At 39.3% G+C, this 25,518-nt stretch overlaps 2 protein-coding genes across 6 annotated transcripts in view; one reads left to right on the top strand and one right to left on the bottom strand.

The window, feature by feature from the left end:
- Positions 1-7,408: 7,408 nt before the first annotated feature.
- Positions 7,409-14,651, top strand: LOC148009488 (uncharacterized). Of its 2 annotated transcripts, none has more exons than XM_087673184.1 (11): positions 7,409-7,540; positions 9,749-9,988; positions 10,116-10,241; positions 10,353-10,658; positions 10,748-10,864; positions 11,048-11,138; positions 12,912-13,000; positions 13,237-13,309; positions 13,393-13,535; positions 13,612-13,683; positions 13,972-14,651. In XM_087673184.1, the coding sequence occupies exons 2-11, from the start codon at positions 9,836-9,838 to the stop codon at positions 14,053-14,055; spliced, it is 1,254 nt and encodes a 417-aa protein (XP_087529310.1). In that variant the 5' UTR covers positions 7,409-7,540; positions 9,749-9,835; the 3' UTR covers positions 14,056-14,651. The 2 variants fall into 2 exon arrangements, with proteins under 2 accessions (XP_087529310.1, XP_087529311.1); XM_087673185.1 differs by lacking the exon at positions 7,409-7,540 and adding an exon at positions 8,472-8,732.
- A 4,590-nt stretch (positions 14,652-19,241) lies between these two features.
- Positions 19,242-25,518, bottom strand: part of LOC148009489 (small ribosomal subunit biogenesis GTPase RsgA 1, mitochondrial-like) — a 45,035-nt gene continuing 38,758 nt past the window's right edge. For 2 of the 4 annotated variants that reach the window (XM_087672553.1, XM_087672556.1), the window contains exons 6-7: positions 19,958-20,223; positions 19,242-19,379 (exon numbers count right to left, since the gene is read on the bottom strand). In XM_087672553.1, the coding sequence (XP_087528679.1) occupies positions 20,088-20,223 (136 nt within the window). In that variant the 3' untranslated portion in view covers positions 19,242-19,379; positions 19,958-20,087. Of the gene's footprint in view, positions 19,380-19,763; positions 20,224-25,518 lie in introns of those variants that run through there. The other 2 variants (XM_087672555.1, XM_087672554.1) reach the window with 2 other exon arrangements.

Here is a 25,518-nt window from a genome sequence, read left to right on the forward strand (position 1 = left end):
GCCTACAATCACAAGTGCATATGATAAGAAGCTTAAATCCATTGAAAGATAGATGCATCATGCTAGAGGGACCGAATTAGGTTGTCCACAAAACTACATCCAAAGCCTCTACTTCTACTCAAGTATTAACAACACTTGGAAAATCATAGCAAAATCTCTCCGCCTACAACATTCATGCTACATATCAACTACTAGCCTTGTCAACAGCAAAGGCACACATTGATTCCCTTAGGCCTAAGAACTTCTTCCACAAGGATTTTGTCTATACAGAAGAAGGTTTCTCTATTGACCCATGAGGCCTATTACATACCATTGGCATGACTGTCATCATAGATGTCCAACAAAATCCATATGCATGGCACCTTTACTATATGATGAGCATCCCAAGATGACCTTGAATTACAGTTTCATTCAAAGGACTCCTTGGAGGCAAAAAATGCCATTCATGTATGACGTGCGCCTTTCACATGTGAGGGCCAATCAACAAGCACAATGTGTGCAACAAAATGAACATGCAGGTCCTCAAGTTGACAACCTCTCAAGAATCACATTATGTCCTTGTTCGTAAAGAGCTCAATAAGAAGATCTTTAAAAACTACAGAAATTTAAACACAACAATCAACTTGCCAAAATACTTGAAACTACAAATTCTTGAAGTTAAGAATGTTTTAAAATTAAAAAGTGAGCCCTAATTATCATAATGTTTATCACAAATTATCAAAAATCACCCCAATTTTTCCAATAGACATCAAGCATGTTTTAAGATGGATAAAGTGCTAGTCAAATCCCTCAAAAAGGATCTATACCTTAGAAACTTCCTGGTAAAGCATAAATTTAGCTTCCAAGTAGCTAGTTTAGGGAGTGACTTGTAATTTAATGAATTGTAGCACTAATACCTTGGGCTATTCGCAACACCTCCAATGCCTCATCAACCTTTTCCTTTGATGCCTTTGGTGACTCAGTAAGATGTAATAACTGTCGGATCCATTAGAATTGACTTTACATGCATGTTCTAATTGAACTACAAGAAGATATAGTTGGTCATTAAGCATCTATAAGATGTTCAAAAAGCCCTCAATGTTGTTAGAAAATTCTACAAAACACTAAGGCAAAATTTAATATGCAAATCAGAAAGGAGAATGTTACCACTCATTACTTTTCTGGAGAAGCAAACACACATGCAAATCCAAGCAAAGGCATGATCAGCCTTGCATTGGATGTATCTACATCACTTATTTCAAGGGAATTTAATCCTTGCAAAGGTGCATCCAGTATACTTCTTAAAAATTGGGAATATCACATGGAATAGTTGCCACTTGTGGGAAACATCTACTAAAAACAAGCCTTTGAAAATAGCTCAAAATTAAATTGCATGCATACACTAATCAAACTGATTTACTTCACATTGTACCTATTGTGGTGGGGGCTATCGTTGTTGAGTCCAGAAGGACCACTAGCTCCCTTCCTATTTCCCACACATTGACCTTGAGGACTTCACCTATGTTACAACTTTGCATAGAACAATTTGGCACAGCACGCAATGGAGGCCTCATTCTGAGTACCAAAGGCTATTGGTAACTAGATGTATTTGCATGAGAACCAAATCCATTTGCATGTAATAACATCAGCTACCTATATCAAAATCCATGTTTTCTACAACATTCATTGAACCCCAAATATTGATGTTTAAACATAAAAACTACCCTGAATGCCAGTATAGAAGCACCTCATGGATTGCAAGGAACAATGGATGTAAGCTCTACCAACATATTATGCAACCATTAGAAAGAGGCTAGACTATATAGGGAAACCTCACCTCACTTTATATTCCAACCTGAGTGTACAAATATCATTCCAAAATAAAGGAAAAGTAATTAGCCCATAACATGAGATTTGGTTGTATGCCCTATCTTGATTCACTACTTGAATCTTCATAGCACTTCCGCATTGTGGATTTCAAGTACTATTATTTATCATTGTCATAATGGCTAGTGCAACATGCAATTAGAAATGCAAAGTTTTAAGGAACCAAAAATCTTTTGAAGCTAGAAATGTTGCCTGCCATGATGATAGGCATCAAACCACGAGTTGCTTGCCCATAAAACAATTGTTAGCCCATGCTAAGACCACCAAGATGGTGGACGGGTGGTGGATTGATAGCATGAAACTACGATTAAGAGCAATGTTCCACATCTGTGCAAACTGTGCATGAGGTAGGAAAACAAATAGAACTTAGATACAAAGGTCACAATCTAGCACAACCATATGAGCCAGATGACCTTGTTCAATGAAGCTGCAAAATGAAAAAGCCTAACAGATTGCAAGACAAGCCAAAAATTAAGACAAGGAAGAGACAACTGTGACATGTAGTCTCACTCTTCTCTCCTCCTTCCTTTAGGTCTTAGCAACATAAAGTTGTATTTAAAAGTCCTAATGCGTGCTTGCTTACTGAACAACCAATAGAGCACTCAAACAACATTTTGTCCAAATTAAGAATTGTGTTCTAGGCCAATCCTTGAAGCATTCATCAACATGGTTTCTTCATTTCTCCCTACATCAACCCACCTACCAACACTTACGTACAACTATCCCATTAGCAAATATAACTAAGGATTTGAATTAGATGGAGGATCATGAGTGGCTATATAAATATGGTAGCTACTTCATGAAAGTTCCATATTCTCATAAAGAGATGAACCATGCAACCATAATGATCCAAAGCTGGCTTTATTCAATATGCTCTTGTCATAACAACAAAATACATCTAACCCTCAAAGCCTAGGTTAGCATGGTTGCTTGCAACTAGAAGACAAGTAATTCAATGTCAGGCTTAACACCATCTCCTTGGAACATTTCATAGCATTGTGTCCTTCATGGTTCTCACCATATGGGTTTATTATTATAGACCAAACACAACATCTCAAATTGGTAATCAATCAAAGATCTCTCATGCTACTATGGCAAAGCCAAATTGACTATACATGTCCACCCTTTGATCTATTCTGCTTTTATGATAAAGCCACATTGACTTTATATGTCCATCGATGTGTTGCCCACATAAAGCTCATTTTCATGCCTTTTTTGACTACACAATTTTGAACTTTTGGACTAGTTTCAAGAGTCTCAAGAATGGCGACCATAGAAGCTTTCAAACCATAAACACATGTGGTATCATCTAGAGATATGCCCTCCAACTACATTTGCTTGAAAAGATTAAGGAATTTACCGTCAAAGCCGACATCAATGCACTCCATGCAACTAAACTTCAAACATGATGCCTATCAAATACTTGCTGTGATTTTGCAAGCAAGCAAATTTTGTTGTTTATATGCACCAAGAGTGTTGATGATATAGAACTCTACTTCAAATCCCCTTTAAGGTGTTTCAATATAATTATTGTAGCTTGCTTGTAAAGCTCCAATAATGCTACAAGATTTCAAGTTGCAAGCAAACATGATAGAATTAGAAGATTTCCTACCCTTCTACATGTCTTTCAAATAGTGTTGCACTTCTTTGGCATGCCCATTCTCTGCATATCTAGCAAACACTATAGCCCATGACTCTTCATCTTGAATGGTAGCTAGTAGAATACATGGCATCCTTGTGTGGGGCTACTATGCTTTACATACATATCTGCAAGGGTGTTGCTAACAATTCGACTTTTAGAAAACACATACTTATCCACTCTCAAATTTGTGATGACATGGTCCTTGCCTATGTCTTTCAAAACCTGGCACGAGCATTGAGGAATGCCATCTGTTGCAATTAGGCTAGATAGAGGGTCCCTGCTTGCATCTACAAGGCATCCGCTGAAAGAGGAGGAAGGCATGATGGGGGTCTCAATGGTGTATGTAGTTGAAGATGAGGATGTTGAGCTAAAACTGATTAGCTCAAATGTGCTATAAAGAAAATTGCACTAGCTTGCAGATGAAGCATACAAACAATAACATAACAAAAAAAGACAAAGGTGGAGATGGAGATTAGGAATGTATTTCTTATGCTTTGATTCAAATAACAAGCATAGAGAGAGAGAGAGAGAGAGAGAGAGAGAGAGACCTTTTGTTAATTTTATAAAATAAACCCTAATTTTTTAAAAAGTAAGATATCCACACACATAAGCCTTGAAATGGCAGCTTAATGAAGTCAATAGTGAGCAACTTTTCTAGGACAGGCACCACCTTACCATTGGACCATTGTATAAGCATATGCCCTGAAGGGCAATACTAACAAAGATGGTTTCCACTAAGGGTAGCATTTTCCATGACCATCAACAAACATGACACTTATTGAGGTTGTATCTCAAAACTTTTGTCTTTACATGTGGCCAATTACGTGTTTTATTTGCATTCCCTTGAGTAAAGTGACCATTGGGTTTGAAGGTGCTATCCAAAGACAAAGAAAGCCATTCTAGATCAACCATGAATATTGTATACAAAGAAGCCCTTTAAAATATGTTATGACATCTCAATTAATATGTTTGATTGTGAATGTCTTCCCACTTGTTATTCGCATTAAAATTACTATGAAAGGCACATTTAAGTGATGGCTAGCAATACTTTTCATGCATTTGAGATTCAATTGAACTTATGAAATAAGTTCTTACCTCTAGGTCATAATGCTAGGATTTGTAAGTTCCTTGCATGTGTTAATGAGTGGCTTGAGTCCTTACCTTCCCTCAATTCTTTAAGGAGTGTTCCTTGAGATCATGTATCATTGTTATGTGGAGTGCTTCTCCATCTCTCTTGACACAAAGAATATCCATGGTCATTGGGACTAATGAGAGGGCCATGGCATGTATGTGCTATATTATTCTATTGCATCAATAGGTATGGTGGCCCCAACAAGATTTGCAACCTCATCTACCTACTGCAAGTAGCTATTTTCATGCATCGGCTTATAAAGTGGGCCATTTGCATTTGTATTAATTTTGAGAACTCCATTTGTAAGTGCTTGACTAACTATGATACTTATGTTAGAGAAAATGAAGTGCTATAACCATTCCACTTTCTTGGAGACCATAATATTATCTCCCCATTGATAGGACTATGTCAATGTCAGCTGTGCATAGAGTGCTAGCTACGTCTAAGCATTCCTTGTGTGTTTTGCATGCAAGGAACACTAGGCCGCTTCGCGGGAGCAACTTCGCACTATCACACAAAGCTATTGCAGAGCAACATTGCAAGGAAAGTGCTCCACTTCGCTCGCTTCTTCCTCCCTGGATTGGACATATCCCCATCCATCTCTCTCTCTCTCTCTCTCTCTCTCTCTCTCTCTCTCTCTCTCTCTCTCTCTCTCTCTCTCTCTCTCTCTCTCTCTCTCTCTCTCTCTCTCTCTCTCTCTCTCTCTCTCTCTCTCTCTCTCTCTCTCTCTCTCTCTCTCTCTCTCTCTCTCCCACGAAAACATGCATCCATGTTAATGTTCCTTCCTCCCCATTGATAGGATCATGTCAATGTTGACTATGCATAGAGTGCTAGCTACATCTATCCCTCTTGTGCACAATTTCCAAAAGAGGAAGTCTTTCTAGAACTATTCAATATACTTCCACCCGCTTTTTTGGATTCCATGAACATTCAACTACCTTCTTCCTTGCTTGCTAGTGCTCATGGAAAACCTTTTTTCCAACCACTCTCAAAATAAGGGCAAGTTCCCAAAGTAACCAATTTTTCTATCAAAATCTATATGAAATGCCAACTTTATAGCTAGCGGGTAACTAGCATACCCAAAAAAAAGCACCTATATTTTTCCAACATGAAAAAATTCAAACAGATATCTTAGACTTTCAATTCATACAAACATGCATGCATGTGTGTGTACATGTGCACACATACACACACAATTTCTATAAGCACTAGTACTTACATGTCTTTGCCATTTCTTTTTTGTGCACTTAACCTCTTTCATATAACATTCATTATTATAACCTCAATTGAAATTTCAATTTGGTACTTCACATTCATCATTTTGAATATTCTCATTAACTTGAATCACTCCTCCCCCTCCACTTACAACTCTTACCAACTCACATGAGCATATTACACAAAGTTAGAGCATGATGAGAGGAAGAGTGTGTGTGTGCGCACACACACACACACACATTTTATGTGTATGCAAGTGTGCATGCACACCTTTGTATGTACCTATGTGTAAGTGCAAGTGTGTGTATATGTGTTGGTGTGTGCATGTTAATGTGCAAAATAATTGTTGCTTTGATGAGATAAAATGATTACACCTAGCAATGCAAGTTAGGGAATATTGATGTGTACAACATGTTAATGGATCTCAAATAAAGTAACTTTTTGTGAGGTAAGGCATAGACAGATATCCAAATGCACATAGAGGGGGGCTTTCCTTCAAATATTAGTTAAGAGAACATGCGAGAGCCATTTTGGCATTGGTTTTGCACATAGATAAGATAGCTTGCAAGCCAAATCAATAAGTGAGTAACGGTCATACCAACATTGCTCTTATACACATATAGGAATATAGCTTGCACATTGAATGAACAACAAAGCTTGCTACACTACAACTCTCCTTTGGTGACCAAACACTACCAAGGAGGTGGATCCAATTGAGTGTTCAAGTGGTCAATAGTTTGGACTTTCGCAAACACATCGTGTGAATGAGGCAAGGGAAGTACCTTACAAGACTTGAACCAACAAGCTCAAAATTATGAACCCAAGTCTCAACTCCTAGCCCATCCACCTTTGTGACTCACATAAGTTAGCTAGAGTTCACTTCATCAACTCTCAAGGCACTATTAATAAACCACACAAAATAAAAAACAATTCATGAAAATGGCACAAAGGAAAAAGCTCCATACTAAAGTGGCACATGTGTAGCTATGAACTCAAGGTAACTTGCAGTAGTCTCAAATTGACAATATCCCCCAACTTAACACCAACTATTATGTAATACATGATCCCCCAACCCCCTACCAACTACTAAGCATTGACTTAGAGTCATTAGCAAAACTCACAAAAAATGCTTTATTTTATAAATATAAGATTTTACTCTAGCTCATCTTGCAGCCTTTGTAGGTAATACTTCACATGTCAAGTTTCCCCTGAGCCACCTAGTCAGATATTGAACCAGGGATTCCATGCAACACATGTTATGTGCCCACCAACTGGGCTGCCATTTGCTAAACCCAGCAATTGGCATGCCACTTGGGGGGTTAAACTCGCAAAAATGTTAATGCTTTTGAGATTGCGTAAAGCCATTTGGATTAAAGGCAATGCTAATAACATCCTTATGCCTTGTTATTATGCTTATTACAACATCCTTATGGCCTGTTATTATGCTTATTACAATTATCATTATGGCCACACGTTAGAGGAAAGGTTAGTATAAATCTTTGATAGATGGACGCGTCCCTGCCGATCCATGCGAAGTCAATCTCTCTCTCTCTCTCTCTCTCTCTCTCTCTCTCTCTCGCCCACCCACATCCAGCCCGGCCTGCGTTGCTCTCTTTACGTGAACGGCAGTCACGCATGCGAGCCTTTCGTCAACCTCGGTTGGCATGCTACAAAGAAAGAACCAGGTACGAATTGCTCTCCTCTGAGTGAGAGCGGAGGGTTATTGTAGGTTGTATGATTGTACTTAAGTACAAAGACTATGATCATGGTGATTATATACGTGCGTGTGATCTAATCCTCATAGCTGTGAGCCTACATTGGCAATCATTTCCCTCTCAGCTCAAACGTGGAGCAGTGAGCTATGCAGTGGAATTCTGAATATATATCTTTTGCCAAGTGCAGGATTCCATTGCAGTTCCATACCAACATCCTCAGTGTCTCATAGGCCGTGTACCACCATGCTCAAAAATGTATTGTGGTCTTTTGATTCTCAACTTCCAAGCAAAGTTTTGATCATGGCTGACTGATTGTAGGCCCTAAGAGGAAAACCTCCAACTGCATTGGAGAACGTGATTCTGTCAGGCTACCAGATACGGGATGCTAAGAAAGCTTGGATGCATTCATTTTCTCTATTGGCATCAGAGGTCAACATACATGCTTAGCAGCATTGGCACAAATTTTTCTAAACTGCTGGTCAGCAAAGTTGCATAGACGGCAAACAACAATATGAAACTTCAGGCTTAATCTACAGGTGCATGACATGGATTTGCCAGTAGCCAAAAAGGGAAAAGAAGGGTGTTCTTTCCGGATTCTGGCTGACAGGAGCAAATGGAACAATCAGCATATAAGGCCAGCTAAGACCATTAGTCCTGTATTTGATGAAGCTGTAGTGTGTACTCAAAAAGCCTATGTAGATACAGCACCAAAAGGTGTGTGCTATACTTGTTACATGGATGCAGCACCAGAAGCAATGGTGGGCTTTTTATCGCCAAGAGGACTATGTCATTTGGGCCAAAAGGAACTATAAATTTTTAGCATGCCTACCAGATGTCTCCCCTACTGTGAAGTATCCTCCAATGTAGCCACAGGATCTGTAGATGCTTGGAGAAAATACTATGTCTTAAGTTACATAAGTTTTGTAGCGCTCAACTAGGGGTTTCAAGTGATTTAGCAACTTGATCATCCTTGTGAATAAAAGTAGACCTGCAAGAATACTTCACATGACTTGCCAAGAATTGAAGGACTGTCACAAAGAAGGTGGTCTAACTGTAGACTAGAAACCTCATGCTTATCCACACCATTAAGCAAATAAGGATCAATGAGTGAGTGTGTTAAAGAGAGCATGTGACCATCAAATCCTGCAAAAGACTTGTTAAGGTGAGACTGACCCAATCAATTATGACAGCACATTCATTTGTAAAATGCGACTGTTGCAGAGCTTAGCCAAGCTTCCATTAAAACTTTGGTACAATAGGCATTACTCTGCTCTCATTCTATGAATCAAAAGGGCCAACATGTTAGTTACGTGCACCAGGAGTGTTGATCCAATGCCACGTCCTGTTAGCTGGTCTCTGTTTCACTAAAAGTATAATGTGTAGTCACAAGAACAATACAATCAGTTTCAAACTTCCAATCTTTGCTGATGTGCTGAGTCGTTGTTCTGTCTGTCACACCCAATGGTGACAGTTCAAACCTTGAGTTCACCCAGTTCTTTTCAGGGCATGCTTATCAAACATGAAATTCAAACCTCAGGGTTGAGCCATTTCTTTTCAAAGAATACTTATCAAATGGCTCCTTTATTGATCATTCATTTGTTAGGGCACCAACAGGCATTGGCACATGACTGCCCCATCCGGGCACCCTGAAATTTATGACAGTTTGATTGTACATCACACTATTAAAATAGATCATGGTCTTGAGCTACGGATATTGGATATGAGAAGGGATAGGACTAAGAGATTGTAGCATACCATTGAGCTGCCAAAATCTTACACATGATTCACACTAAGCAAGAAACTGATTGGAGAGTTGTCACTGCCGTTGGCTATCCATCCTTGTTAAACCCATTTACTTCAATCAAAAGTTGTACTTGCTACAATTGACATAGAACAGATAAGTATGACGAATTCTGTGTTTAAACTTGAACTGACAACATGGCACGAGATATACTTTAGTATAGGTGTTTGCCACTAAATTGCTTTAAAAATATTAATCCTTCGATTTATGCAAGCTTTTGGGGTGTCTTATTGACCACTGATCAACTGTTAATGCACGCGGGTCAACATAAGTTTCTGAACCTTGAATTTACCATTAGTCTTAGAGAGTCATCATATTTTCCTTGATTCTTATTTACACTTCAGGTTATTAAAAGCTTGACTTGTTTTCTAGCACAGTGCTTTCATGAACGTACTCATCTGGAGTCAAGAAGCAGATTATTTCTTGTTGAGTAATTGGGGTTGCAAAAATCTCCTATTGTTTCAATGATGATGGGTGAGACAAGTGAAGAGAGGGAGGATTGGTATGTAAAGTCACCACTTATTTCGAGACCTCATACAAGTCTTGGCATCCCCAGTAGCTCCCCAAGGAGTGATAATGGTGACTGTCAATTCTGTTTTGGGAGTATAGACCCTCAGGTAGTGCTGCTTGACTGTCTCAAAATTTATCCTTTATTGTTCCTCTGTACAAGGGGAATTGTTTTTCTCAAATATGGATATTACTTTTCCCAAGTTGTAACCTTTTGTCTTGTAAGTGTGGTGACAGTGGAGATCTTCAAGCAAGTACATCGATCCTGGATATGGCTATGAGAAACTCTGGCGTTCATCCCGAGCAAAGGTCCAAGGTGGTGGTGATTCTCATTTTGGAACTGCAGCACCAGTGGCAGAAGAAGTGAGTCTAATGCAATATGCCATCAGTTCTTGCTCATGTTAGGACTGTTTGCTACTGAATTTGTTTGTGGGGCAAGAATGATCGGAGTCCACAAATTGCTTCGTGTTTCAGAAGAACCAGTGGAGATCCTCAATTCGGTATATCAATCCAGGGAGTGGCTGCTGGAGTGCTGCTGAGTGGAGGTCTTCTATAAAGACTGTGAGGCCAGCATCTCATGACATGTATGCAGAATGGAGGCCCAGAGTCCGTGTGTTCAAACTGTCAGATTGTTGTACGGAATGGAGGATGACGAGCAAGCGGCATGTGCCTGCTGCCACCCACACTGAGCCCCTGTGGCGATCTTGTAGAGGTCCTGGAAATCCACCTCCATTAAAGTGGGTTCCTCCCTTCAGGAACCTTAAATGCACTCCTCCCAAGGTAGCATGAAATATTATTTTGTTTATCGATTAGAATTTAGACATTGGTAAATCTGTCGAAGACTTTGACACCCCTTTTAATGTCCTCAGAACAGAGGTTTGCGAAAGAAAGTTGCAAGTTATTCTCGGAAACACCCTCAATTGCAGTTGTTTAATCCTTATTTGGAAACTGGTGGAAGGTCACCTTCAGCGGACTTGATACCGAATGTAATACTCTTAAAATTAGAAGAAATATCACTTCTGCACACATGAAAATCTGTGAACTGTGTTACACAGCCATGGTGATGAAACAGTCATATCAGTCCTCAATAGTAAAGGAATGCTTGCTGGTATTAGATTGAAATCTATCATTTTTAGTCTCATGTATATAATCCTGAATGCACATGGCAGGCAAGGGAGATAAGAGCCAAGGTTGCTGCTTATTTTAAATTGCACCCGCCCCTGCATCTCTTTTCTACATCACTTACGAGACGAAGCTCTGGTATGAGGTTTATGCTACTTTGCACCCCCTGTTTGTTGCCTGAAAAAAATGCTATTAACTTGTTGAAGTTAAACATATGTAGTGAATAGCCTCTTTTAGGCTTATTTATCCTAGAAATGGTCCTTTGGTGGCTTAGTTTCTCCTTTAGAATCAAGTTTACATGATCACCTATGCACTCACTGAGGTTGTTTAAGCAGTTTTCTACATGCCCAAATGCCCAAACCTGTGTGTCTAGTTGATGCAGCCCACTTTTACTGGAAGCAGTATGTTAGTGTAGACTTGAGGTGTCTACACTAACACATGGTCTGGAAGGCTGTGGGCTGATCACCAGCTGGTGGAAAAGGGCTGGATGCAGGCACCAGCTGATGGACAGCAACCTCAGATTGAGATCATTGTGCATCCCCGTTAGTATGGATTCATTAAGGGCAAGAATATTTTGCATATACCTTGAGTGTACAAATGGGCATAGATTATGTATAGCACTCCAACTAGAAGGTTTTTCTAGTCTAGTTGGATTTGAAGAAGGCCTTTAACTACTTGGAATGGTCTTTTCTTGCAGAGCTTATGCAAACCACGGGTTTGGCCCACTCATGTCTCAATTGATATACACTAGCAGTGAGAAGTCCCTTGTTTTTTGCCCTTGCTACCCATCTGAATCTCACCATGTTGTCACATCTAGTTGAGACTGGGCAGCTAGCTGGTTTATCCATTCCATTGAATTAACATTTTGCTAGACAAGCATTGGCTGATGACACTTTCATGATATTGAAAGCAGATATGGATAACGTCTGCAAGGCATTGGACATATGTATTTGTTTGGGCATGCTTCAGGCTTTCATATTAATGCTACTAAATGGTCTCTCATCCACTGCACTAACGCAAATTTATAGACTTTGGAGACTTGCAACTCATCTATGTCTAGAGGGTGCTTCGGTTAAAAAAATTTATCACCTCTTAATTAGAGACCGTGATTGATGGGGGTCACCAAGGCCAATGCTCTCTGGGGACTACATAAAGGCAAGGCATGGTGGAAATTGACTATTATGGAAGTAGTGGCTCAATAGGACTCCATTCAAATGCAGAGTCTTTCTTTGGAGAATGTTGATAGGTGGCCTACCTCTCGTCTCAGCCCTTTCCAAGTGCCGTATTTCGAATGCAATTGTTTCTTTTGATTAATAGTGCGGAATCTTCCCACCATAGATTTATTTAGTACCCATTAGCCAAGAAGATCTAGTCCCTCTAATCGGGTCTCTAGCAAGGCCAAATATCCCACTCCAGCACAGCCACATATGAAGATCTTGTTTTAGGCATTTTGGGTGGCTAAGTTGTGCCAGCAACCCCATTTTCTTAGGTTCTAGGGCTGCTGGTACAACTGGAGCACCCAGAATGCCTTTATCTTGGATTCCACCTCCGAAGTTCAAAGTCATATTCCTAGGCTGAAGGGTCTTCTCCATTGGCAGCTAGATCGTATTCAAAAGGTTGGCCTTCTCCCTAGGGAGGATTTTTTTAATTGGCATATGGCAGTTTCTTCTACGCCTTCATTGTGACTCTTGTATTTCTCGTGTGATTAAAATACCTACTCTCTTATTTTTTCTTTTTTCTTTTTCTTTTGGAGAGAGAGAGAGAGCATGTGTTGTTTTCTACCTATCTTGGAGCCTATGTTTTTGCCAAAAGATCCTTTGTAAAATTTTCAATTCATTAATTCAAACTTCTTCATAGAGAGAGAGAGAGAGAGAGAGAGAGAGAGAGAGATCCAACTTCTTTCATATGCAGAATCAAAAGGTTCCTTAAACGATGTTGCTTACCATGCAATAAGGCGGTATATTCCAAAGGGACATGAAGATCATCTTGACAGCCCTGGGGTATGGCACCATACTTGTAAAAGATTCTGAGAAGATTTCTTTGCTTTGGGAATCCTTCTTTTTTTTTGGTAGTATCCATGTGCTCCCCCCAAAAGGGAGCATTGCTGGATTCCTTCAAACTTTTTAAAGTAGTCATAGAAGGCTTTTCTGTTGTTGGATGTAAGCTTTCAAAGCAACAAATTTGTTAAGGAATGCTTGCATGCTGAGCCATTAGTGGGTTACCTTGTGCATATTAGTGCCTTCCACATACTATGGTGCAAGCAAGGCCGAGTAAACTTTGGTGTGCCACAGGCCCACAACATGATCCAGGTACAAATTCCACTTATGCTTGAGTTTTCAAGGCACATGCTAATCATAGATGTACCGACTAATTGAGTTGGTGGGTTGTACAGCCAACCTTAGAAATGTGATAAGTGGGAAAGTTGGCCCATCGGATGACTGGAAGCCTCCCAAAGTTACTGTGGGTCCTTGCCTGCTTGCACCTGCAGGGAACCTTAACAAAGATGTGATTGATGGTCGTTTTGCTGGACCGCAGGTACTGGGCTAGGTATTTAGCTTTTGCTCATACAGATGCGTCCTACCGACTGACACTTCAAGTTTCTGCTGTGTAGAACATGCTTGAACCTGTGATTCCCAGCTACTCAAGTCAACTTGCAAGGGAAGCACATGCAACTGCTCATGAGGTAAAGTAGTTCTGCCTCACAAGGAATATGGTGGAACATTGTCTGTCGAACAGGAACTCAATGCTTTGATTCACAATCCCTACGGAGAGCTTGTGTGTGACGATCCCTTTGCATGCATTGATGCATTTCATATGGCTTAGGATCAATGTGGTTCAAGTGGAACACTCATGAAACACACATTTAGCATTGTGGGTTGAATCCGCAGAGAGAGAGAGGCACACACACAGACACAGACAGAGACAGAGACATTTCTTCACTATCACAAAAAGAGATGTTTTCTATTGACAGGATTTCAAGAGAAACTTTTTGAGCAACGCCACTTCAGAACATCTGAAAGGCTACTTGTATGAGTCCAACAATGAGGACACGTGACACACAAAAGGGTACCAGTTCTTGTAATTCTAAGGTTCATGCCAGTGACAGCACAGAAATGCATGCGGACACCACCGGATTCCAATGGGTGGCCCAGAAAGGAACGTTAAGGGAGGGAAAATGGCGTTCTTCTCCTGTCAATCAGCCTCCGGCCAAGGAACCCATGTTAGTAGGTGCTCCAAAGATGGCTGGTTGGTGGGTCTCTTGCGAGCACCTTAAGGCTTTCCAAGGAAGGTGCAAACACGCTTGCTTTTGACATGGTGATTGTTGTATGTTCATGATGGAACTTACAAGCATCTTTCTCAGCTAAAGGGGTTGAGTATTTCTTGTCGAGACTCAAATTGAATGTGTACATTATTTTGACACTCAATACCTCTAGCTCTTGTATATCTAAATACATGGAACAAGCATATAAATCAAAAATCTCTCTCTCTCTCTCTCTCTCTCTCTCTCTCTCTCTCTCTCTCTCTCTCGTCCTTGTGCACATGCACAAGTACACATATTCCACTACTAATAGCAACACCCCCAAAGCATTGTAAATAGTTCTTACATTGCCACCATTATTTCTTTGAAAACATATTTTGGAGATTGTTTACTTTGTGGGATCTCTTTTTTTAACATAGTTGCCACAGGGTAAAGGGGCCCATAAGGTGACCCCCCTCAAAAGTAAAATACAACCCACCCCAATCAAGTGACACTTTTGGATAAAAGTTGCATCTATTTTAGACATTTAAAGTTATGATTCAAGTTATTATGTATAAGCTTAATGTGAGCCAAACACTTGAGTCATGTAAAATCTTTTATATGTTGGATTTTGTAAAACCTTAAAACAATGTATCCTTGAGTGTCACTTGTTGGCCCCTTGTCACTATTTTGTGAACTCCTCATTTATAAATTAGCCTACTTGATAAAAATATCAAAGTACCCCATATTATGAGTACCAAATGATATATATATATATATATATATATATATTTGTACACATACACACATGCATGTGTACAAAAATATTTATTTATGTATATATGTCTGCATGCCTTAAAAAGTTCTCTTTACAAAGCTTGAGAAGACCAAATGTTTACTATCATATTGATAGATGTCTCTCTCCCTTCCTACTCTATTCTTATGCCTTTCACGGCTTTTAACCAAGGACAATACTTATCGTGGCTAAGATCTCCTCAATGAGATGCACTCCTCCTTTTTTTAATTAATGGTATCTTTTTGCCTTTAGGCAATATCTATGAATGAGAATAACAATTCTATGGGAGAGGCAATCCATTCTTATCACCTTTTGATCCTTGGTTGTTAGATTCATGTAATACTACTGAACTCTTTGAGCTCGAGTGAATAGGGAAGTGGGTTTCATTGACCAATTGAAGTGAGAATGGAGAAGTAACATGGGTATTGTGATTACCATTTACTCCATCACCACCGATGTTGAAACAATAAACTCAGATTGAAAGGATAGCTTGGTACACATTCTCACATTCCAATGCTCCTAATGATGCTTATTTGCTACTTATACAATTCAATGCAATGCATACACACACACATTATCCACTAATTTGTTGGTTGATGTAATGGACTTGAATGGGACAACACTACAAGATAAAAGCTGCCATTGATGAATCAAAAGGACTTACCAAATGGGCATTATAAAGTATAAAAAAAGACTTCACAAATGGGCTTTATTGATAAATCAAAAGGACTTGCAAATGGGTTTTAGAGAGTATCAAGCCTACCGAATCGCGCATTCCTTTACCTATCAAGACTCATGCTCTAACTTCTTTCTATGCTTCATTTGTTGATCATTCTATTATTGCTTCTATCTACTATATGGAGAGCAACCAATCTCATTTGAAGAAGGAAAAAATGTGTTGATTAGATACATGCCACACAAAATGAGTATAGTTACATATTGAAGAATAGCATGAGACATTTAATCAACTTGTGTGAAGTAAAACTACCAATGATACCAAGTGTCTATATAAGTTGAAGAGGAAAGAAAATAATACCATTGGTACAAGGCTTAGCATGTGGCAAAGAAATATACTTAACAAAAGGGAATTGATTATGGTTAGATATTTACACTTACTTCATGCATGACTACCAATTGATGTCTCCCTACATTTGTTACATGGCCAAAATACATCACTTCGACATGGAAATTACATTTTTAATGGATACATGTATTAGCAAAAAATCTCCTAATTTGTTAAGGGATATTAGTCAAAGGTATGAAAATTAAAGAAGAATCTTTCCAAGATCTTTTGCAACCGTCACCTAATACCTTGAGCTTGGTAAAAGAAGAATATGCACATGCTTTAACTTGTCTTTTTGCAATAGATTAATTAAGAGTTCACTTTACCTCAAGAGACACATATACTCTATTTCTATTAGCCACCAACTTCTATATGGAGAATTTGCTACTTATGGGGCTGGATGAGATCAAAATTTCAACCTTTAAAGCCAATTTGCATCGTACTTTTGAGATGTTAATGTCGCATTGCTACTCGAGTCGTTAATGTATACACCGTTTAAGTCAAATGAAAACAATTCAAAATTTGCTAAAAGATTCAATTTTCATACTTGCAAGTATGTTGATCCTCCTAGAAAACCTATTTTGCATTTGAATCTTCAAGATCTAGATGATTCATTTGTGACATTCTTATACCACCAAAATGCTTGGCATTTGATGTATGTTTGTCACACTAGATTGGATGGGCAATGTGGAATATTACAAGCAATCAAGTCCAAGGCAAGTTGAAAAGTGAAGCTTTTACTACTTGCACATGGAATTGTACTCCATTTGATACTCATCCACATCTTTTTGTTTATACTTGCACATGGAATTATACCCCATTTGAAACAATCATCCATATCTTTTTGTTATTCTAGTTGGATGGATTGGTATGACACCAAGGCATACACCACCAAGTTTTGTTACATCTTGGAGCAAACAAGTCAACTTCACTATACCAAGTTGTGTACAAAGCAACCTTCACAAGTACAATTTCAATATATATGGCTCATAGACTTGGGAATTCATAAATTATATTTTATTGTCGTCTACACAAAAGATCAAAATTGCTTCCACATTACACATGGACCTCAAGTAAGATTAACTTGACTTTGTGTCCACGTAGGACAATTAGGCAAATATATTCATGAATGTCCTAACACGGGAAGTTTAAAGCATGGTATACATAATATATAGCACAATAATGATGTTTGACACAATTTAGGTGCTCAATTTTTTCCCTCTTCAAGAGGCTTTTTACTTTGGGCTTAGGTAAATCTAGTTTCATTTACTTTAAATCTTGTACATACATTTCATTCTTTGTCTTTTCATTATCTTTAATAGCAAAGCTATGAGCTATACATTGCTCCTCTTTCAATTGAGCTTTTGCTTTGCCTTCGTGCCATTATTTCAACAAACAATCAACTACAATTTCCATAAAGGTTGTTACTTGAAAATAAAAGGTAACCCCATGAATATGCTACATGGCAGAGATTGTATGAGTGGTTCATCTATACCAATTTTAAAAAGATTTATGACGTGCTACATCTAACTTCCCAAACAATCCTTGTAAGGCACAAGAATTTCTTTAGATTGCGCACAATTAGTGGGGATAAGTTGAAAACACACAAGGATATACTTGAGTCCAACTCTCTTAGTGATTCTCCTAGAGTTGACAACTTATGATTATGCTATGTGATAGAGATAACCTGTGTGGTGCATTAAGGCCAATTTAAAAAGTAACAATCTCAAAGTGTCAAAGTGAAGGATAAAAACTTCCCAACCTACAAACAATGCACATAAGAAAGACTCTCTCTCTCTCTCTCTCTCTCTCTCTCTCTCTCTCTCTCTCTCTCAAAATAAGAACTTTGATCCTTGCAATGTACTATGTATGGAACAAAAGTATAGGTAGACAATATAAAATGCAAAAGAAAGAAACAAAATAAAACATCTATGAAGCAAAATACATGCATACAAGTGTTAAATGATGTGCCAAAACAATCTTAAATAAAAATCTAAAGAAAGGAAACACCCAACGTCATGTTCATCGAATACTTTCCACATATAAGTTTGAAGACTAATTCGCAATTATCCCTGATGGCTTTGGCAACACAAGGTGCGTATGGTGACTTATGCATGCTCTTTGTAGCAATACACAACACCTACCAAACCACAGCTCTATGAGAACCCCTACCAACATGGAATCCAACTCCTAGAGCCATATGTCAAGCGCTAGCAGCTACCACGTCACGTCTCTTGGATGCCAATGGACAGCGCCATCCGCAGTGCCGCATCCAGGATTTGGACCCACAATACCCATGCAACTCGCCCACATGATCAAACTGCTTGAGCTACAATCCCATTGACAACTACCATATATCTTTGGACTAATACCTCTTCCTTCGCCATGGCTCTTCCCGCTTGACATGAATACCATGTCGCCATGACTCATGATCGTCTGAAAACAGCCAATTCTTGCTAACCTTGAGGTAACAAGTTTAGCCTGCACAGGGATTGGCACAGTGGTATTGGAACGGAGTCAATCCCCACGTCCTTGTGGTGCTGGCTCACCCCTCTGCAGCGGTGCCACGCTGGGCAGGGTCATCTGCACCATGAACATGCCCAACCAACGCAAACTTTGGAAGGGGATACTTTCCCTATTGTAAGTGCTTTCTCTGTGTGTGCACGCTTCACATGAACAGCCAATTCTAGCTGGGATTAGGAAAACATGGGCAGCTCTGGATGGATATTCTCAAAGTGATAGACCAACTGATTCACAGTACAGCGGAATCCCATGCATAGATGTAACACTGAATTCAGGACCCTGCATACATATACGTCCTCAGTTTTGAATGGAAACACATAAGCTCAATAGACTATCTCCATAAAGTAGGAAAGAAGGTATTGCTAGAGCTGCATATCCATAGATATCACATCTGGAAACAAACTCAATGCGTACTCAGTAAAACGCAGAAAACATTTAATTTAAAGTTGTTAATGACTTGACATTAACTGACATCTTGAACATTTAAACATTAACTGACATCTTGAACGTTTGAGGATAGTATAGATAATAAAGTGATTGAGGAAAGCATATTATCACCTTGGATAACGATTTCTTTCCAGAATATCCAGGACAAAATAGAAGCTGTACATTGTGGAAACTGGTCTTTCCGCCCACCAGTATATAACAAATAGTGTAGACCTTTCAGCAAGATATACAGCGAGTTTCCACAAGCATCCAAACCAAAACACGCATCTTGATGCAGATTGCAAGAGTTTAAAAAAGCATTCAAAGCATAGCCTGCACCCATCCAAAATCCTGGTAAGAAATGAATATTCTATTCTAAGCTATTATTGCAATCAGCAGTAGAAAGATCAACCCCTCAGTGCTCAATATGAGAACACATGCCAGTCTAGTCTCTAGGTTGAATATTAATGCTGTCATTGATGACATTTCAGATGTACGGTCCAAACACCTATTTCGAAACAAGCATCTCCATTAAACCCTTATTTTCCATGTAAGTGCACCATCACATTTATTTCCACAGCCAAGTGCATCCCCATCTAAACCCTCACTTGTTCCCCCTATATTTAGCCAAGTGCATCAAACCCTCACTTTGAGTTTATGGACAACTATGTCAGCCAATCGTTCAGAACTTTTCAGAAAGTCAAAGTTGACAGTGAGGATCCAGAACATGCTACTTAGATATATGGTTTATAAATTGCAAACGGACCATGCAATTCCGCTCTAATCTAAACCACTGCCAGACAAATAATCTAACAAGATAACATCACTACAAGAAATTCCTTTTACTGTAACCTGGTTCATGAGGACAAACTCAAAGCCTTAACATGACCAAACTCTCCTGATTGTCATACCTCTCGCTAGAAAATTGTGATCCTGTTTGAAAGATAAAAAACATGCCTTGGTTGAACTGCTGTATCAGCTGCATCCTGCTCTTCTAGTTGTTTGCTCTAAACAGCAACGAGTCATTTACTGTATCAGAGCTTAATCTAACCCTTCTACTTCTTCTGCCACCTCCACTGTAAATTTCTGCTTTACATGTTGCCTTGACAGTCGCCGATGTTTTTTAGGAGTAAGCCTTGGCTCTGGTTGCTTGATTCCTTGAGCTCTCACCTTGTACCTGCAGATTTTTCTAGATAAGGTCAACATCAACATCAACAAATAACAGTTGGGGGCATTTGAAAAGAAAATTTGAGGTATCAACTCAACATTAGAAAGATGTACCAGAGGTGCAAACACGTACACTTAATGAAGGTATAGAAGAGTAATTTATGTGGACACGATAAAACTTAAGGCTACAAACAACAAGTACAAGATTCGGTATTCTCATTGAAGCACATAACTGCATCTTGGACACAGGTGCATGCAGAATAATAATCTTGTTAGACTAGGTGTGGGGACTGCAATGTAAACTAGAAGAGAGGCCCTATAAGCACCACTTAATGAAACTGCAGACAAAAGCCTGTTGGGTGTAAAGCCCCTTCGTGTGTAAACTGCCATCTATCCTGCGTGTATAAACTTACAGGTGTGAACACACCCTTTACTTGTGCCCTAACATATAAATACATTTTTATTCTTTGTGTACCGTGCACCACACTGGTACAAATCTATCCGTCGACTCACTCTCACACTCACTCACAGTTCAGCACTGTTCAGCACCTCGATTGACGTGCATGCTCTCTCTGCTTCCGCTCATACTCATCAAACTGGTATCAGAGCAACGATGGTTCACGCAGGCCACAAGCAGTAATCACCAGTTGCAAGCTCGCAAACCCAGGCAACACGCAGGCAGTGGAGACTAAGGTGACACTTGCAATCAACACACAGGAGCACGACTAGGCGACAGGACCAGCATTTGGAGCTGAGACGGATCAATACGCACCAGGCGGGAGCGCGACAAGAGACGAAGGCTAGGCGCACGTGCCGGGAGACAAGAGACGGAGATGAAGCGGTTGACACAGCATGTGTCCGGCTGATGGGAGCGAGGCACAAGTCAATGGCCCCCTTCAATAAATCTGAAATTTTCAGTTTTTTTTAATTCCTCCTCTCCGGCCGTTCACATGCATAAGCACAGATCATAAATCTCTGCAAACTTGTTCCTCGAGATTTGGGGCTTTTCCCAGATTTGGTGCAGGACACATGTTTCAATGATTCCTGATCCATAAATTGCACACATTGAGTGCACGGGTCTTGGAAATTTTGGGGATTTTCAAATGCAAGTGAAATTTTTGCTTGGTTGAGCCAATTTCTTGGAAATTTGTGCACCCTTGGACCCTGAAATTTGGGGCTTTTGCAGAATTCGTGAAATTTCTGCAACATTTGCCCGCACTTGGTCTCGGGTTTATGTATTGATGCAATCGATTCAGATTTGTCAGTAAAATTTTGGTGGTTTTGCTGAAATTTGAGAATTTTGGCAAAAATGATGTCTGAAATGTACATTGGAAACATTGGTGATGCAATCTTGGTGTTGTAAGTAGTGAGATTCGTTCCGCACTTGTGAAATATTGAAGAAATTGCAGAGAATCTTGGTTTCTTCTATGTATCAGAAATACTTGGTCACACATGTATGCAATACATATGTTCGGCAACTTCCATTGAGTTGATGTATTGCTGAACAGTCATTTCGCAGCAGTTTCAGTGATCATTTGCAGATGTGGGATTATTGCAAATGTACTTTTAGTGATATTGCTCAAGTGGGAGTCACCTGGCAGTGATGTATGCTTTGAGTATATGCTGAAATTTCAGTTATACTGCTGAAATTCATCAGTTCTACTACTATATATGTACTTGGATTAAACCTTGCTCTCATTGCCTGAAAATTTGGGCTGATATTAACTAAACATTTAGCTTATTGTTTGTTGTTATAAATTGCAAAAAAAAATTATACATTTCTGAACAATGGCTGCAAATGCTTCAAGCAACAATGACACTAAATCCCTTCTTGAAATCAAGAGATTTGATGGCACTGGTTTTAACTTGAGGAAGGACAGGATGCAAGGCATTTTGTTTCTCAAGGATTGTGATGATGCTCTTTTGGAAGTCAAGCCTACAACTATGACAGATGAGGATTGGGCTAGACTCAACAAGAAGGCCATTGCATACATTAAAATGGTTGTATCTGATGATGTACTTACGGACATTAAGCGTTTTGATGCAGCTTATGCCATCTGGAAAAAGTTGATGGATACTTATGAAAATACAACTCTAGTAAATCAAGTTCATCTTATGCGCAAGCTTGTAAACATGGAGTTGGATGATTCTAAGCCCGCATCAGAGCATTTGAGTGCTTTCACAGGGATTTTGAGCCAATTACAAGACTCTGGTTTGCAGCCCGTCAATGATAAATTTAAGGCCATTTTCTTGTTGATGACTTTGCCTGATATCTGGGAGTCTTTGGTGTTTCATTGAGCAACAACCCTGCTTTAACCTTCGATGGTGTTAGGGGCTCTATTCTCAATGAGGAGATTAGAAGAGAGTCCAATGGAGAAAGCAATGGTTTAACTTATCATCTTACATGCAGGTCAGAAAAGAGGAGTAAGGCAAGAAATGAAGGCAAAAGCACGAGTAAAAGAAGAGTAAAAGAAGAGTAAAAGAAGAGTAAAAGGAGAGTAAAAGCAAGGACAAACAAAAGGATGTCATTTGCTATCCATGTGGACGTAAAGGGCATAAAAAGCCAGATTGTCACTACTACAAGAAATAGCAAGAAAAAAAGAAACAACAATGAAAGAAAAAGAAGGATGACAAGAAAGATGATGACAGCTCTCCCTCAAAAGAAGTTACAAAAGCAAATGTTGCATCTAGCGTGGTTATTGAAGAGCTTTCTAACACTGGAGAGATACTTGTTGCAGCCTCATGTAATGATGTAAATATTATGGCAGTAGCAGGTGATATGCACATCACTAAAAAGGAGGTGATTGATGCCTTACTTTTAGCTCATGCTGGGCTATCTCAATCATGGATAGTGGACAGCAGTGTCTCTTTTCATGTCACTCCCTCTTTGGATTCGTTTTCTGAATGCACTTCAAGTTGCCTAGGCAAGGTTTACTTGGGCGACAATTATGCATGTGAAATAGAGGGTGTAGGTACCATTCACTTGGCCCTTGAAAATGGTTAAGAGCTGATTTTGGTCTTTCTCCCCTTACTCCAATGCTTAGTTGTGATAGCCGGAGTGCAGTATGTCTCGCTAAAAATGCCATGTTTTATGCCCGTACCAAACACATAGATGTTTGGTATCATTTCATTCAACAGGTCTTGGATGATGGCCTTGTCACACTAACTAAGGTCAAAACCCAAGATAACCCTGCAGATGTCCTCACTAAAAGCCTTCCAAACGCTCACATGAGCATTGCATTCGATTAGTGGGAGTTAGATAGCTTACAGGCACCACTTCGGGCCTTTAAGTGGGAGTTAGTTGGATGTAAAGCCCCTTCATGTGCAAACTCCCATTTATCCCGCGTGTATAAACTTACGGGTGTGAACACACCCTTTACTTATACCCTAACATATAAATACATTTTTATTCTTTGTGTACCGTGCACTACACTAGTACACATCTATTCATCAACTCACTCTCACACTCACTCACGGTTCAGCACTGTTCAGCACCTTGAGTGGTGTGCATGCTCTCTCTGCTTCCACTCGTACTCATCAAAGCCTTGGGTGTGATCATACTTTTTCCGTATGTCAATCATACACAAATGGGCATGGAAGTATAAAATAACTCCACCCCCTATAAAGTACCATATGTGGCATTCCACACACGACCTCAAAGTTCAAGAGGATATCACAAATAGGACACTTCAAATATATAGAAACTTAAATCCATTTAATAAACATGTAAAACAAATTATAATTGACAATTTGACAAGAGCTGAGACTTGCTAGAACCGTGAATCATGATAGATTGCTTAACCATTAGAGAGTAGTAATCATGTAAGCTCCAAAAAACAGTAGCTACAGCCTACATGTTCTCAAAAGAGGGACAAAATGACTAGAGAGAAGTAACAAAATAGGAAAGCAGAAACATAAAGGATATGGGCGCTCAGGCATGAAGCAAGTTGTAACCTCATGGCTCACGTGAGAGAGAGAGAGAGAGAGAGAGAGAGAGAGAGAGAGACCTACATACCCAACAGGCTGGCTGCAAAAGATGGTACACACATTTCTGTACCAACTCCCATGACCCAACAGGGTGCACAGTTCAGATGTGGGGGACTGGAAGTATGAAATTTTTTTTTAATGCTTTACATACACACTTATAGGCAAACGTGGGGAAAAAGATTCTTAGGCATATGAAGACACCTATGGGTGTGATCAACTTTTGGCAAGAGGATACTTGGGCGTGGTTCGCTATGGAATCATCATTGGCTGGCGAGTTACCTGGACTCTGTGCGTCAAATGATGTCCTATGGCAGGTTTTCTCAGGCACATTCTTGTCTTGTACTTGCTATGGAATTTTCGAACAGAGACTTATGGACTGCCAAATTCCCCTTGCTATCTGTTTTCAGATAACAATTCAAGCACCATGTGAAACATATATTGCTCATTTAAGAAGTTCATGAGCTATTGAAGCAGTATCAACATACTTCAAAGATCACAACTCACTTAAACTGCAGACGCACAACCACAGAACTCTCCTGAAATGATTGATGCCTCTGTGTTGTCCTATGCCAGAGATTTTTTGGGCATATTTTTGTCCTGTACACAGTAAAAACTTTCTAATAAAACTTTTTTTTTGGGGGGAGTTCACAGTATGCCAAGTTCTCCTTGCTATATTTATAATAATTTCAAGTGTTATACAAAGTGTATATAGTTGCTTTAACAAATTCATGAGCTATTGGAGCACCAACAAAAGTACTTTAAAGCTCATAAACACATTCAAGCAGCCGATGCAAATGCACATAGCTATCTTGAATTGATTTTACACCTCTCTAAGTAACAGCAATGGACTCACCAATCCTAGAAAGATTTTTGCACCCATTCAGTTTGTTCCATATGAATCATTTCGAAAACCATAAGGACTATCAGAATCTAACACCCCAAGTCGAGGGGAGTTTACTTATTTACTCATCAATTAAAATATGGTTCTACCTGTCTCTGCACAAAAAGAGAAACTTACTTCTCTTGTCCATAAATGTCAAAGAATCTTGCTTTTGCAAATTAGGCAACTTACTTGGAAGTAAATTTTACTTGAATTGCAATAAAGTGACTTTTTCAAGAGTTGCAAATAACAACTTTCTTAATTATAAAAAAGTTTTGGGCATAGCCCTTTTCAACCAAAACTTCCACCCCACTATTACTCTTACCTCTTCATTCTTTTGCACGGTAATCTTGATTTTCTTTTAATGTCCTGACACTACTCCTTTTGACGTAATCATCCTTGACTTGATTGCTTCACATATTGTAGAGTATGATGAAC

Source organism: Lygodium microphyllum, chromosome 30 (genome assembly GCF_053477565.2).
Source record: "Lygodium microphyllum isolate KBCC chromosome 30, Lygodium_microphyllum_v1.1.10, whole genome shotgun sequence".
NCBI lineage: Eukaryota > Viridiplantae > Streptophyta > Polypodiopsida > Schizaeales > Lygodiaceae > Lygodium > Lygodium microphyllum.